The sequence below is a fragment of the Anoplopoma fimbria genome, chromosome 6 (genome assembly GCF_027596085.1).
Source record: "Anoplopoma fimbria isolate UVic2021 breed Golden Eagle Sablefish chromosome 6, Afim_UVic_2022, whole genome shotgun sequence".
In the NCBI taxonomy this organism is placed as follows: Eukaryota; Metazoa; Chordata; class Actinopteri; order Perciformes; family Anoplopomatidae; genus Anoplopoma; species Anoplopoma fimbria.
The window spans coordinates 14740730-14754789 of record NC_072454.1 but is presented as its reverse complement, the minus strand read 5'-3'; the positions used below and the strand labels follow the sequence as shown (position 1 = coordinate 14754789).

The 14060-nt window shown below is 40.0% G+C and overlaps 4 protein-coding genes and 1 pseudogene across 8 annotated transcripts; 3 read left to right on the top strand and 2 right to left on the bottom strand.

Annotated features, from left to right (window-relative positions):
- Positions 1–756: 756 nt before the first annotated feature.
- si:ch73-288o11.4 (beta-microseminoprotein) lies at positions 757–3026 on the bottom strand. Its single transcript, XM_054600758.1, has 4 exons — positions 2979–3026; positions 1543–1648; positions 1142–1244; positions 757–877 (listed from the first exon to the last, which is right to left on the bottom strand). The coding sequence occupies exons 1-4, from the start codon at positions 3024–3026 to the stop codon at positions 757–759; spliced, it is 378 nt and encodes a 125-aa protein (XP_054456733.1).
- Positions 2716–9134, bottom strand: LOC129092336 (sphingomyelin synthase-related protein 1-like). Of its 5 annotated transcripts, none has more exons than XM_054600253.1 (6): positions 9031–9134; positions 5743–6360; positions 5529–5624; positions 5254–5371; positions 4964–5114; positions 2716–4133 (listed from the first exon to the last, which is right to left on the bottom strand). In XM_054600253.1, the coding sequence occupies exons 2-6, from the start codon at positions 6354–6356 to the stop codon at positions 3829–3831; spliced, it is 1284 nt and encodes a 427-aa protein (XP_054456228.1). In that variant the 5' UTR covers positions 6357–6360; positions 9031–9134; the 3' UTR covers positions 2716–3828. The 5 variants fall into 5 exon arrangements, with proteins under 5 accessions (XP_054456228.1, XP_054456233.1, XP_054456230.1 ...); XM_054600258.1 differs by having other exon boundaries at positions 5030–5114; XM_054600255.1 differs by lacking the exon at positions 9031–9134 and adding an exon at positions 8531–8672.
- Positions 9135–9406: 272 nt separating this feature from the next.
- LOC129092337 (dual specificity protein phosphatase 13-like) lies at positions 9407–10704 on the top strand. The gene is made up of 3 exons (XM_054600259.1): positions 9407–9737; positions 9814–10028; positions 10120–10704. Exons 1-3 carry the CDS (start codon positions 9505–9507, stop codon positions 10326–10328), a joined length of 657 nt encoding a protein of 218 aa, XP_054456234.1. The 5' UTR covers positions 9407–9504; the 3' UTR covers positions 10329–10704.
- A 32-nt stretch (positions 10705–10736) lies between these two features.
- On the top strand, positions 10737–11561 carry LOC129092338 (dual specificity protein phosphatase 13-like). Its single transcript, XM_054600260.1, has 3 exons — positions 10737–10855; positions 11033–11250; positions 11332–11561. The coding sequence occupies exons 1-3, from the start codon at positions 10737–10739 to the stop codon at positions 11541–11543; spliced, it is 549 nt and encodes a 182-aa protein (XP_054456235.1). The 3' UTR covers positions 11544–11561.
- Positions 11562–13162: 1601 nt separating this feature from the next.
- Positions 13163–14047, top strand: LOC129092339 (dual specificity protein phosphatase 13-like; annotated as a pseudogene).
- The last annotated feature ends 13 nt before the right edge of the window (positions 14048–14060 follow it).

Sequence of the window (14060 nt, the reverse complement as noted above, 5' to 3'; positions counted from 1 at the left end):
GTTTTAGTTTCCCTGCTGAAATTGGATGCATATTCTCGGGAAAAAAACGTTATGTAGGCTGCTATCATTTCAATGCATAATTCAAAAAGATTTGCAGGAATACAGTATACATGCATATCTGTGGACAAAAAGCTACAAGCTGACAGCGGAGAAACAAAATAAGGTAGCATTGCTTTTATAACTGATTAACTAAAAAAAACAACACAAACAAAGATCATTATTATGCTTTACAGATCATTACTAAATAAAGCACTCACGTGGTGGGTTGGCTGCTGGAGCGCCTGTGATGCCAAGATGACAAAGGAAACGACGCTCTGAACAGATGTGAATCCTCAGAGATGAGAGTTGGAGAAGGAGCTGAACATCATAACCACCACAGCGCTTCTGTCAGAGACAGCAGGCACAGGTTGCTCCAATAGTATTGGGCTGTTAGGGACCTTTGGGTGTCAGAGATCCTCTGAGCACTGGGCTCTGCTGTCACACAGTGGTGGTTTTATTCAATTACATGCCGAAAATGACACCTGCTTTAAGTGCTGTTACAGAGACATAAAGCAGGCAAGAAGAAACAGAGCCAAGAGTTTTTAGGTTTTATTTTTATTGTCAAAGCCATTCAAAACATGACAAGCAAGAGAAAGAGTGATTAGTCTGTGTTTAATTGTGATTTATGGTTTATATACACACCATAAAATAGTGATATATGATCAAATATGTATCATAAAAAAGACCCTAACATGTATAGGTAAATGTGTTGTGAGTTCAAATAGGGTTACACTCCTTTGTCTTGTCTGACTTCAACACCATCTTGGCAGAGCAGGCCTCCTTATTTACAACCAGCTCACATCCATCAGGGACATCTACTGTGTTTGCATCAGGGAGCCTTGAGAGACAAAAGGGAAAGAATATAAACCCAAGATGAAATAAAAAACTGACTACTTAGAATGGTTTTGCACAAATAAGAAACTGTTCTCAATTTATTAGGGGAGACTTTCATCTTTGTGACAGCATTTAAGAATAATAGATATATGATGGACATAAGGTTTAGCCCCCCCTCCCTGCCCCACTCATTTCCATACAGTCCCTCAGAGAGGATTGCTTGAAAATAAAAGGAGTAATGTATTAAATCAAAGCATGAAAATCTTACTTGCTACAGCAGCTCAAGCCCTCGCTCGTACAAGAACACGCAATGCAGTCTCTGTCCCATTCAGTGCCAAAATCATGCTGCTTCCCGTCCTTATCCACACACCCTACATGTAAAGAAACAAATATGCAGTTGTGCAGTTGAGCTACGTATCAAGCTCTGTTAAAATTGTGGTTGTGACTAATTGTGTGTGAATCAATGTGTGCATAGGTGTGGTTTTTAAGATTAGTGTTGAGTCAGCTGGCAGGTGTGGAGCAAACACACAACAGCTGGTTGATGCTTTCCACTCTTGATGGAGTCTTGAAGGACTTCACTGTGCGGTCACTCTTGATGGAGATGGACATAAATGAAGAAGGACTAAGTTCTGTCCTGTGTCTCTTCCAAATGGTATAATGCCGTCTCACCTTTTGGAGGGTTATTCAGATCTTTCAGCACCAACCCCTGGAAGAAGCAGTCAGAGTGACACAGGACAACCAGTCCCAGCAGACAAACAAAAACATGGAGAGAAGCCTGAAAGAGTAAAAAAAAAAGACACTTGTGAACATGGTACCTGTTTTATAGTCTCTGCAGTGCATTGATACACTTATTTATCGGCCTTTTAAGATCATTTAAAAATTCAAAAGAAACAAGTAGCTTTTATTCATGCCTCTTTTGTCTCACAGTGGTCAAACAAACGGCCAATTATTTTATGTGAAAGAGTTTTTATGAAAGCTATTTGCACGATATTTTTGTAAATTTCCAGCATAACAAATAATCCAGAATTATGCCAAAAGAGGACTTTTTTATAATTTCAATGCAAAAATCATTATGTCTGCAACATACTGAATGTAAAAAATAGATTTATGTCTTTTAGTCTCCACAAAATAGATTTGTAAAAAAACACTTAAATGATTTGTACTTTATCTGCTGTATTTACAATTCTGGAATAATCATTATGTGTAGAGAAATAACCATTGACAGTATTTAATAATGTGCCATATCTGACTTTACTTGCTGATTTATCTTTTAACACTACTATGATATTAATGATATCATAATAAATTGTGCTGTGGGACTAGAATTAAATCCTGCACAAATTTAAAGGTAACTGTAAAGCTCAACTGTGCACTCCAATTTGAATAAAGTACTGGCAGTAAAATATTTAATACACTCTGACAGCAAGGATGTCTTAAAAGTGTCTATATATATATATATCAATATCTACACCTATATACGAGTTTTTTTTTTTATTAAAAAAAAGTTAAAACACAATACAAGACCTGAAATAGAAGATTCCCAAACTCGTCATTTAAAATACGTACCATCCTCAGATGTGATGTGACCCGGTTGACAGAAGGCTGATCTGAGTGAGATCTCTCTAATGGAGGCTTTATACTAAGGTGTGCACTCCTGCATATCTGTATTGATAAGATTTGAATAGCAATGTGACTGTTATCAGATATTTGCTTTAGAGGTGGGGAATTGAAGCATGTAGGTAATATTGATATTAAGGGCACACTTCATCAAATCATTTTCACCCATAGATGCTACGTTGAGTTCTACATTTCACAAGAAATCTGGATTTTTAAAAATAATATTCATAATTTATTTTATTCAACAAATGCAAAAAGATTACATAATTGAAAAAGCAACCAAGGAAACAGTCTAAAATATAAAAACTGTCTGTAAACTTATCTGTAAACCTTTATTGCTGAGCCAAAAGGCAGAGATAGATTACTTGCATTGCAAATAAAGCCACAAATTGTAAACAATTATTAAAAAGATTTAGTTTTGATCAACCATGTAAATGTAAACAATATACTTTTGAAACTTTTGTTATCCAAAAAGCCAGTCTTCGTACTGTGCAACAGAGGAAATCTCTGGAAAATAAAGCTTCAACAAAACCCATCTCTATACATTTCTTTTCTCATTTCATAATTAACAATCCATAAAAAAAACATAAGACAGCATCAAATTAGGATAAAAACAAGGGCTGATTCACAAAATTGCCCATTGAAATGAAAGGTTTTAATATTTGGTTGAGTTTAACTGTAAATGTGGAAAGCTACCCTATCCCAATGGTGACATTATCAAATACAACAAAGCTGTAACTTTATAAAGTGTATATGAAAGAAAGAAACAGTGAATAAAAACAGAGTTCTTTCAGCGGAGAACAGGAAGTGTTTTTCCTGTTGCACATCAAAAGAAACAACTGCCTCTTTTGGTAGTAGTTACTAAGTATCCAACTCTATTACAGCTGTGTGAAGCCTGATCAGTTTTCTACTGCAGATGTTGAGGCAGACTAACAACCCAAACCAGTGAAACTTAAATCATCCCCAAAGTGGAACATAAACAACGGAAGTGATTAATCTCAAAGACAATTTTCTGCACCTGGGCCCAATAAGAAACTTAATTTCTTGTGTCTAATTTTAGTACTGTGCAATTCAATTTAAAGGAATTGTTCAACATTTTGGGAAAACTCCGCTTCACTTTCTCATCTAACTCATAGATAAAAAGAGTGAAACAAGATGAGAGTGATTCCGACCTTCTCATCTAACTTCCGGAATTAGTTGACAAAATAAAAATCATCCATTTATACAAATTAATTTATAATAAACTTATAACCAACCAAAGATAAGAAGCAGCACCTCAAGTATAAAGTTTCTCCTTCAGTCGTTAGTATTAACAGTCCGTGCACATTGCAGCTTACTCTATCCAATCAGAGTTTTCATGAAAGTAGGTTTGTTGAAGGGCCAGTGATACTGGTTGGGGACAGGTCCGTTCACATTGCACTCAAAGAAGGAGAACATGGGGAACCAAATACGCGCCCTCCGGCTCTGCTGGTAGGCACGGGTGTTGGCTAATGTGTGGTAGTAGAGGAAGAGGCGCGTGGTGATGTAGAAAGCGATGAACACGTCGATGGAGTAGTGCTCGTGAGCCGCCAGGATGAAGAAAATCCCAAACAGGTTTAACACCCAGGAGATGGTGTGAATCAGATGCCAGGTTCGTGGAGTGTCTGCAATTTAAAGGAATCATTAAAGGATAGATGTAGTGATATTTATATTTTTCAGCAAAGACACCAAAAGCCTGATGAAGCATAAACATAGAAGCTGAACACAAGCACTGTAAGTTATGTTAAAACAATTTAATCTACACCATCCTGCCGCTGTAAATACTGACTTGAACAGCGAATGTGTAGTAATCCACGGCTGAAAGTAGTCCCCAACAAATGCACAATTTACTCACTAAGTATAACACTACCCAGGGTATTTAAAGTCTAATAGAGCAGAATCCTCTGTGTCGTCAAAACAATCTATTAAAAATACATTAGTGAGCCACATAGCTGCACTGGGTGACATGTTCCTGCTTTTTAATGAACATGGGTACTGTCTATTTTGAGTTGATCATTGTGCTGCTGTAAATGTACCTTTATTCTGAAAATAGTCCCCAATAAACACACTATTTACTCCTGTTTGAGTAACGTTGACTAAAAGCTACAGTGCCCAACTGTTAATGGAAATTACTTTTTTTAAAATGAGACTATGCATTTGTGACTAATTTTTAAAGCATTCTTCCAATACAGAATCAATGGGCTTGGGTCACAGACAGAAGAGGGAAGTCAGAAGGTCGTGAGAGAAGGACTAAGACATTATTTGTTTTGATATTCATGGGATTAGTTGACAATAAGAAAAGACAGAAGATGTCGTATGTTGTACAAACTGTAAAGCTCTCTGAAGCAAGTTTGAGATTTGTGATCTTGGACTTTACAAATAAAATTGAATTTAATTGTACTGAGATACTCTAAAGGTCAAACATTTGAAGGCAACCTCAATTGTTAACGCTCACATTCAGTGACAAAAAAGTTGAGCAATGTGATGACAACAGTGTGTCCACTGAACATGTAGTCCCCACACGTTTGGACTCCTGTCAGCGTCATCCCAAATCCACTCCAGATCAGCAGCGCCCTCTGGATCTTTCCCCAGGAGTCACCGTACGTCTGAGGAGCAAAAAACACCCGTTATCAGTAAAGCTGTGAATCACACTGGCAGCTGTTCATCGGTTATCACAGCGGAAATGCTGAGTCAAGAATAATATGTAACATTGCCGATAGCAATAATCTCATGAGTGTTCCCCACCTTGCTGGCACACTTCAGGTGCTGCCCAGGAACAGAGAGCGAGGTGACAAACATGGTGCAACAACGAAGCAAAAACACAGTTCCCAACAAAGAGCACAACCGTCTGCAGATAATGGATCTGAAATAGAGGCAAACATTCACAAATCATTACTAGCACAGCACTTCTTAACCTACATGCTTGTGCTTGATGATCCATGTATTTTAGCGTTGATTTGGTGCACATATTAATATATGTGAGTGTATCAGCGATGGGAATAGCTGGAACGGTTGACTACCTGTGTTTGTGGAGGAGCAGGACAAGCAGACACATGTAACACAGGATGAGGCCACAGGCTTCAGCCATTGCAAAAGCCCAAGGGATTCTGGGAACACTGTCAAGAGCACAAAAACATGTGTATCAGCATTCAGATTAGATATGAATGCTGAAGAATATGAGTGTAAATTAACTATGGAATGTGTTCAACATGCATTGGATAAATGCATTTATACCTGTCCAGAAATATATCGGGCAGTGGTGGGTACGTCCTCATGTCCGGGACACGCTCATGTACGATGACCATGACAAAAGAAGTGAATCCAAATACAAAGAAGACATATATGGAACTGATGATTGTCTTCCACACCTCTGGGTCCAATCTGCCGGCCAGGTGCTGCCTATACCTCCCGTTGGAGTGTGTATGACGCACAGAATTGTATCCGGATCTGTCACCGTTCCTCAACCTCAGCTCAGTCCCGTTGCACAAGTGATCACCTCCGTTATACCTCCTGTCGGCTCCATCACAGCTCCACTCGCCCCCTGTGGCCCCCAGCGAGAGCCCAGCAGGGAGACTGTCTGGGGGCCGGAGACCCAGCTCCTCTAGCTGGGTCTGGTTCTGTCTCTGGAGCCGACAGAGGGCTATGATCAGCCTCTTGATGTCCCCAAGCACAGAGAGGCCCAGCGGAGGCCCGCGCAGGTCGGCCTCAGTCAGAGCCAGCAGGCTGGGGCCGTCCAGGCGGTGCTGGTCGCACAATAACTCCACATACTCCCCGAAACCTTCTTCCTGCAGCCAGCGGGCCACCTGCTTACAGCTCCAGGAACTCACAGTGTCCTCTGATGTTGCCATACCACTGCAAATACAGACATTTACAGTGTTAAGTCATGTAGGGCTGGACGAAGATAAATCTATCTGATAAATGAGCACCACTTCTTTCTCCACTGTGTTTTCACCTCTTGATTTCATCACGGTCTTTGTCACAGCCAGTTCTGCTGTTTGGATGCAAAACTGCCTGAAAGTCACTCATTAATATTTCTATTTAATTTGCATTATTATGATACTATTTACCCTTCTGAATGCATGAGTTATGGGCACGAAAATGTTTAATCTGCAGATTAATCTCTCAATTAATCAATTCTTTTTTTTAACTATTGCAAATCAAATATTTCGAAAGACTAAGGTGACATCTTCAAATGTCTTGTTTTGTAAAACCCCCTCCAAAAAATGAGTTTACGGAGGTAAAAAAAAACAGAGAAAGGAGAGGAAATCCTCACTCTGAAGGAGCAGGAACAACAACATTTCTGGAATTTTTGCTTTAAAAAGGGGTCAAACAATTAATCGTTTAATCGTTCGTTGTGTACTTTTGTAACTTATTGTCCTCAAGCACACTGTAAACAGCATATTCAAAGAAAAAATATTTTCGTTATTTATTGGTCTGTCAGTATAATCATTCAGTCAAAATGCCCAATTTCCTAGAGCCCAAAATGTCTTCATCTAAAATTCCAAAAACTATAAAATCTACAATATTAGAGACAAAAGGATTAATTGAAAATGATCTGCAATTCTGATGATCACTTACTATTTTGAGTGATTTTCCAAGCAAAAGCTACAAGCAATCTTTTGTTCAAGCTTCAAAATTGTGCTTGTTTCTGCTCCTATTTGACTTGACTAACCCGACATCTGTGTTCAGGTCTGTGACGGTACAGCAGAGCAGTGGCTTTCAGTATAAGTATGACACCCTGATCCACATTAAGCAGGCTCAAACCAAAACAAACTAACAGGAATTAAACCGAACATCCTCTCTGTTCCATATGTGTTATTTACCTAGAATTATTTTTAAAAAAAGCAGTAAGTCACGAACCATCCACAAAACAAACAGTCTCTCTCCCACAGACAGACTAAAGGTTCTGATCAAACACTCTTCTTTTCCTCGTTTTTGCCCTTTTACCCTCTGATAAGCTCACCCTGTCCTCCCAACTGCTCCAAAGGTCTGCATGGCTCCACTAACACGACGGTTAACTGTGAACGTGAGCGATAGGCTACATGCTGACTGTAAAGCAGATACAGACTTAAAATCTTCCAAGTAAGCAGCTTTCAGTTATCAGTGATACACGAGAAAGCACTTGGTTTGTAGGGAGGTGTTGTACTGTACTTATCAAAGAGAACTACTGAGATGAGATATCATAAAGGTGTCAGTATTTTCAGAGCTGGTTATTTAAATAGTAACAGTAATTATGTAAGCAGAATTACAGACTAGGTTTCCTCTGTGATGACTGACTGGATCTGGAAACTTCTCAAATTTTAAAGTTGCAACTAATGATACTATCACTATAGCTATACTAGATACTAGAAATTACACCATCTGTTGATTAACCGGTTAGCAAACTAAAAAACTATTCTGACATGGATCAAACCATTTATTTAAGCAAACATCAAATATTTGATTGCTTCAGCTTCTCTAGTGTGAGAATTTGCTGGTTTTTGTTGTAAACTCACTGAGTGATTAAAAAATAGTGAACATATTTATCAATAAAGAAAAATAATTGTCAGTTGCAGCCACCAAATGAAAAATGGCTTTAACAATAATCTGTTAATCTACTAAATTGATTTAACACAATATCATCAAACATCTGAAACATTTAAGATAGTCTTAAGGGTTGTGATATGAGATAAGGGAAAACTTTTACTTGAACAGATTTGAGATTAATTATCAAGGGATGTTTCTCATGGCATTCCAACATTACTATTTTTTTCTAAGGAGTGTCAGTTTTGGATTAACTGTCACACTAATAATATGACATCACATTACTGATTGCAACACACTGTTTCAAAAGTAGCAGGAAATGAGATTTAGTCAATTACCTCCCAAAGATCCTCACGCCAGTTTATGTTTGTTGTATACCATTGATAAGGCAGATCATACAGTGTCTTACTGCGATGGAGGGATCCATATAGGGCTGTCAAATTCAGCTAATCCACTGATCAATATTAAATATTTATGTCTGAAACCTAAAGCACCTCACCTGGGTAGCGGCTGCTGTGTTCCCTCAGAGAGAAATAAGTTATTTTTAACTGGCCTCTAGATTTTACTGGCAACATCGTGCAGCTTCTCTGCCCGAGGCTTTACTTGGGGATTCATAAGTGCCATGTCAGCTTGTTTGGCTGGTTTACAGTGAGACCCAGTGAGCATGACACACAGCTGTGAGAGAGAAAGCTCTTCAGTGTGTGTGTGTGTGTGTGTGTGTGTGTGTGTGTGTGTGTGTGTGTGTGTGAGAGAGAGAGAGAGAGAGAGAGAGACAATCTGACAAAGGGCTCATAGTCTGCTCACCACAGCACCACAAAGAAATGCCAGCCACATTTCAGAGTGAGATTAAATCACATTGCTATGTTGGTGTGGAAAAGTTGAAACCCTCTTTTCTACACTTAAATAAAAAGCAAAGCTCCAAATGACAATAAACAAGTCACAGGAAGTACATGTAGTAGCTTCAAACTAACTTTAAAAGAGGATAGCTGCCTCTCTTACCATAAATCCACTGTCAACGTGCTGGCAGAGGGTGTAGATGAGCTGTCTCTCTGGGGTATTTCATGGCCAACATGCTTCTGACAACTAAGCAACACCAAACAGGAAGAGACAATAATAAACACCACCAATAAAGAAGAGCTGGTGAGCTCATGCAGGGCTGCTGAAAGCACACTGACACCTGCTGGCCATGTTTGGGTAAAACTAGGATCTGTTTACAAGTTATGTTTCTCTGCATACAAATAAATACATCTGGATTTCATGGACTAATTGGTTTGAATTTGACAGCACAAACACAAGCAGTGGTTTTAAAACCAGTAATGTAATTATAACCACGTTTCTATGAGTGAGAGTTTGACTGTGAGTCTGTGCCAAACTGCACCACCTGTTTATGACAGTCAGAGGCTGCAGCAGCCAAAGCAAAGGCAACACGCAGCAGCAAGGAAATCACTGTGTTTTACACCCTGTAAACTGGAAATGACTGACACACAACTGCTCTCTGAGGTGAGATGTGATGGACGAGACTCTGAGCAGAGAAAGGTCAACGACACAGACCCAGAAGAGGAGGAAAAGTGCACATGTGCAACAGAGGATTCAAAGAGGATGTGGAAAACCCCCTCTCTCCAGGAGCTGGAGGAGGTTTTACATTCAGCTCCACGCTCCTGTCGACACGGAGACGAAGTGTGGCCCAACCTGTATCTTGGGGACATGTGAGTATCCTGGTAGCCTTTTAAAAGTTCATCAATATGTATCTGAATTGTTTATCAAATGTGGTGATTGTGTCAGGTTTATGTCTCATGACAAGCTGGGGCTCTGGCAGCTGGGCATCACTCATGTTCTGAACGCTGCGCATGGAAAGCTCTGCTGTAAGGGCTGTGATGACTTTTATGGAACAACAGTGAGATACTACGGCATCCCAGCCAATGACCTGCCAACATTTGACCTTTCACCTTTTTTCCACCCCGCCTCTGAGTTCATCCACCAGGCTTTGACATCAGGAGGTAACGTCACAGCTGGCACACATGTTTTATAGTTAATCTGGGGATACCTGCATTTTCACTGTATTTGTTTTGTCTCTGTCATGATGTCCAGGGAAGGTGTTTGTGCACTGTGCTGTGGGTGTGAGTCGCTCGGCTGCCTTGGTCCTATCCTACCTGATGATTCATCACAAGCTCAGTCTTCTGTCCTCTACACGCTGTGTGCAACAGAAACGCTGGATTTTCCCAAACAGAGGCTTCCTGCGACAGCTTATTGCCCTGGACCGAAGACTGCAGGACGAAGGGTCGAACGAGGCCAAATAAAACGAAGCGAGGAGCAACCCTGTAATAAATCCATAGAACTGTCTTCCCCTTAGTTTGCAGAAGTCAATGTCCTCATTCACATAATGCAAGACTGTCTCCATTTGTACCATGTATACACTAAACAGTTCAGTTGTATCCACCCCTCCCCCCCATTGTCTTTTCCTGGTGTGACCTCAGTGGTGACAGAGAAAGTCCCCGTATTTTCAGACCAATCAATGCAACAGCAACATTAAATAACTCTACATCCAGTCAGAGAGAACTCACTGAACACAGGGAGCTAATTTTAGAGGCAAGCGGCATTCAAACAACCACCTGCTCTCGTCTCTCACTGAGCTGCCGACTCTGGTGGTTAAGGGACGGTGGACAGAGACACAGTCTGTTGGAGGAGCTCTCTGTGTCCGAGGGAGAATGTCAGGGAGCAACCAAGACCTGGCGCTCATTAAAGAACTAGAGCTCATCTTGGATTCCTGCACACTGGAGCTCACGCCAGTGGATGAAGTCTGGCCCAACCTGTACATAGGAAATGTGTGAGTGTCTTGTGTTTGTAGAGGCTGTTGCAGAAACCGTCCTGAGCTCTACAAGAGAGACATTTGACATTTTTATTAGCTTTTTAAAGTACTGAACCTGTGTAACTCCAACTTAACATCATTCCTTAACATGTTTCCTCTTTATTTGTGTGTATCCTTTTTTTGTGTGTGTTCCAGGGCCGTGGCACAAAATAAAAAGAAATTACAGAAACTCGGCATCACTCATGTCCTGAATGCTGCACACTCCAAGCAGGGCAGCATCGGTGACCAGAGTTACTATGGGAACACCTGCGTTTACTTTGGCATCCCAGCAGAGGATTCAGACCATTTTGATCTCAGTCAGTACTTGAAACCTGCAGCTGATTTCATACATAAAGCCCTGAAGAGCAAAGATGGTACAGTATATGAATGTGACACCCAAATGTTTATACTTTAGCTGTTCTATTTCCTCTCTCATTCTCCATCCTGCTCTACAGGAAAAGTGTTGGTGCATTGCATCATGGGAATGAGTCGATCGGCCACTTTGGTCCTGGCTTACTTCTTGTTGCGGCAGCGTCTCCCTCTCAGAGATGCTCTGAGGCATGTTGTCCAAAAACGAGCCATTTATCCCAACCAGAACTTCCTGTCACTCCTCCTCAAACTGGATGAACAGCTGACACTCAAACGGCAGTTTTGTCCTCTTCTCTGACATCTCTTCCTCCTTTTTTCCACCTCCTCGAAACTCCTTCAATTTTTTAGAGACATGGAAATTCTAATGTGAGAAATCTCTCTCTTTCCATGTCTCCAAAAAGTATGGGCAATATCTGTAATTTATTTCTAAGTTTGTCCTCTTTTAATGTTTAACTTCTTAGTACAATAACAAATGTGTTGTGAAATAATGTAAATATTTATTTGTCATATTTCTCAGAAGTTTGTTTCCATATTCAAACTGTATTCAAATATTACTTAATTGTTGTCTGGCATGTTCACAAGCTTTGTAAATACAGCTTTACGACTCCTGTTGTTGTGAATATCTATTAAAACATTTTATGATATTTCATTTAAATAGTCTGGCTGGATGGATATAGAATGAGTGGTAAACATTATTTTTAAATATGTTTCAAACTATGCACATTGCAACATTTTGACAAAACATAACAGTTTGCTCATTAAGGTAGAAGTTATTTTTTTTGTTTCAACCAAATTGTTTCACATTAACAGTCATGTATTCTTTGATCAAAATCACACTAATTCTTTCAATTAAACCAAGATGTATAAACTATCACCTTACCATTCAGACAAAAATTGGAATTTGATTACATTACGGTTAGTAAAATTACATTTGAGCACAAATAAAGTAAACATCTCTCAGTAAATCTCATCTGTCAACCAAGGGGCATACAATACAATAACAAAAAAAGGTGGCACATTTTCAACTGAAGTTGGATAATATAGTATGACTGAACAAAAAATTGCAATAAAGAATAATGACATTTATTGAGTTTTAAATGAATTCAAACTGATAAAACGTTAAATGTGGCTTGAAGATTTCTTTCAACCTGTATCTGACATTATGTTAAGGGTCACTGTTATACTTTACAGTCATCTAAAGGAGCAAAGAGAGTGCTGTATCTACAATAACTTATCCGTAAGTACTGTATACCCAAAGCCAAATGTGCCTTTTATTTTTTCTTCTTGTTACACAATGCAACGTGCATTCCTTTCATGTTTGATTTGTAAACACAAAAAAAGTAGCTTAAGTTAACACTTCACTGGTGAATGTTATTCACAGCCTGGATCATATTTCTTAAAGGAGCAGAGTCACAGGTGTTACAACATAGAGACACATATAGAGCAGTAGTGTATAACATAACAGTCTGTGGCCATGGAAACTAAGCACGTGAGCTAATGTTAAAGTTTACAAGGTAACACACATTGTTAATAATGATAAAAATGAGACTACAGACGTTTCGTCAAATTGGATTAAACATGCTTTAAAGTGCATGAACTGCTGCAATCTGCAGGATGTTTTTCCACTGATGAGTGTAATATTACAGAGTTATAAAAGGAAACAGTCATATGAAGATGTGAGTGTTTATAGACAAATATGAGCGCGCACAGGAGTTTGCGCTGCCTTCAAGTGAGGTAAGTTGGATGATATAGAGTGGAAATAGGTTAGTTTGGGGATGTTTAAAGTTTTTCCTCAGTCTGTTCTCTCTTGCTTTACCACTGAAGATGAGTGCATGCATCAAGGTTTTTAAGAGAAGGTCATTGTGAGAAGTGAACGCCTAGTATGTGCTTTTAATGTACGTATATGTGTATGCCAGTATGTCCCTTAGGGATCCACCGTATGAACCTCCGTCTGTCTCAGAGCTGCTGGAGTTCCTGTTGGCGGACAGACGACCTACAGGACATGTCAATCAAGTCTGGCCTAACCTTTACATAGGCAACGAGTAGGTTCATACACAATTACATGCACACATACTAGATAAATAAACATCCTTCACTCATACTGGAGTGAATGTGTGATTATATTTTAGGGTTGCAGCTCGAGACAAGGGTGCTCTCCACAGTCTGGGCATAACTCACATTGTAAATGCTGCTCACCGACCCCCCAGCCATGGCTCCGACCCGCATTTCTATGTCAACACCGGCCCACGTTTCTACAGAGACATGACGGGATTATTATGGGGTGGAGGCAGATGATGCAATAGAGTTCATCCTTTCTTTTACCCGACAGCACGATACATCAGAGCTGCACTGGCCATGGGAGGCAAGTCAGTCACACTAACAACATCTCAGTATGTACATATGATGCCTAGAAAAATGTTTTTGTCTAATGGTGTTTTACACCCCTTTATTATACTGAGGGGTGTTTCTAATATTCTGCCTGCCTTATGTACGCAAAAAGGGAAGACAAAAAATTCCTAAAAAGGTGCATATTTTGCTGCATTTCTGGGGCTGAAGGTAACAGAGAATGTCCCTGTCCCAGGACAGGTATTTGTTCACTGTCTGATGGGCGTGAGCCGTTCTGCAACGCTGGTGCTGGCCTTCCTGATGATTGTTGAGGGCCTGAGGCTGCAGGAGGCGGTGGCTGTCGTCAAGCTGCACAGAGACATTTGTCCGAACCCAGGCTTCCTGATGCAGTTCCGCAGCCTCGACATGAGCCTCGAGAGGGAGAGGAGGAGGCGAAGACAGGCCCAAACACTGTAAAGACACACTTAGA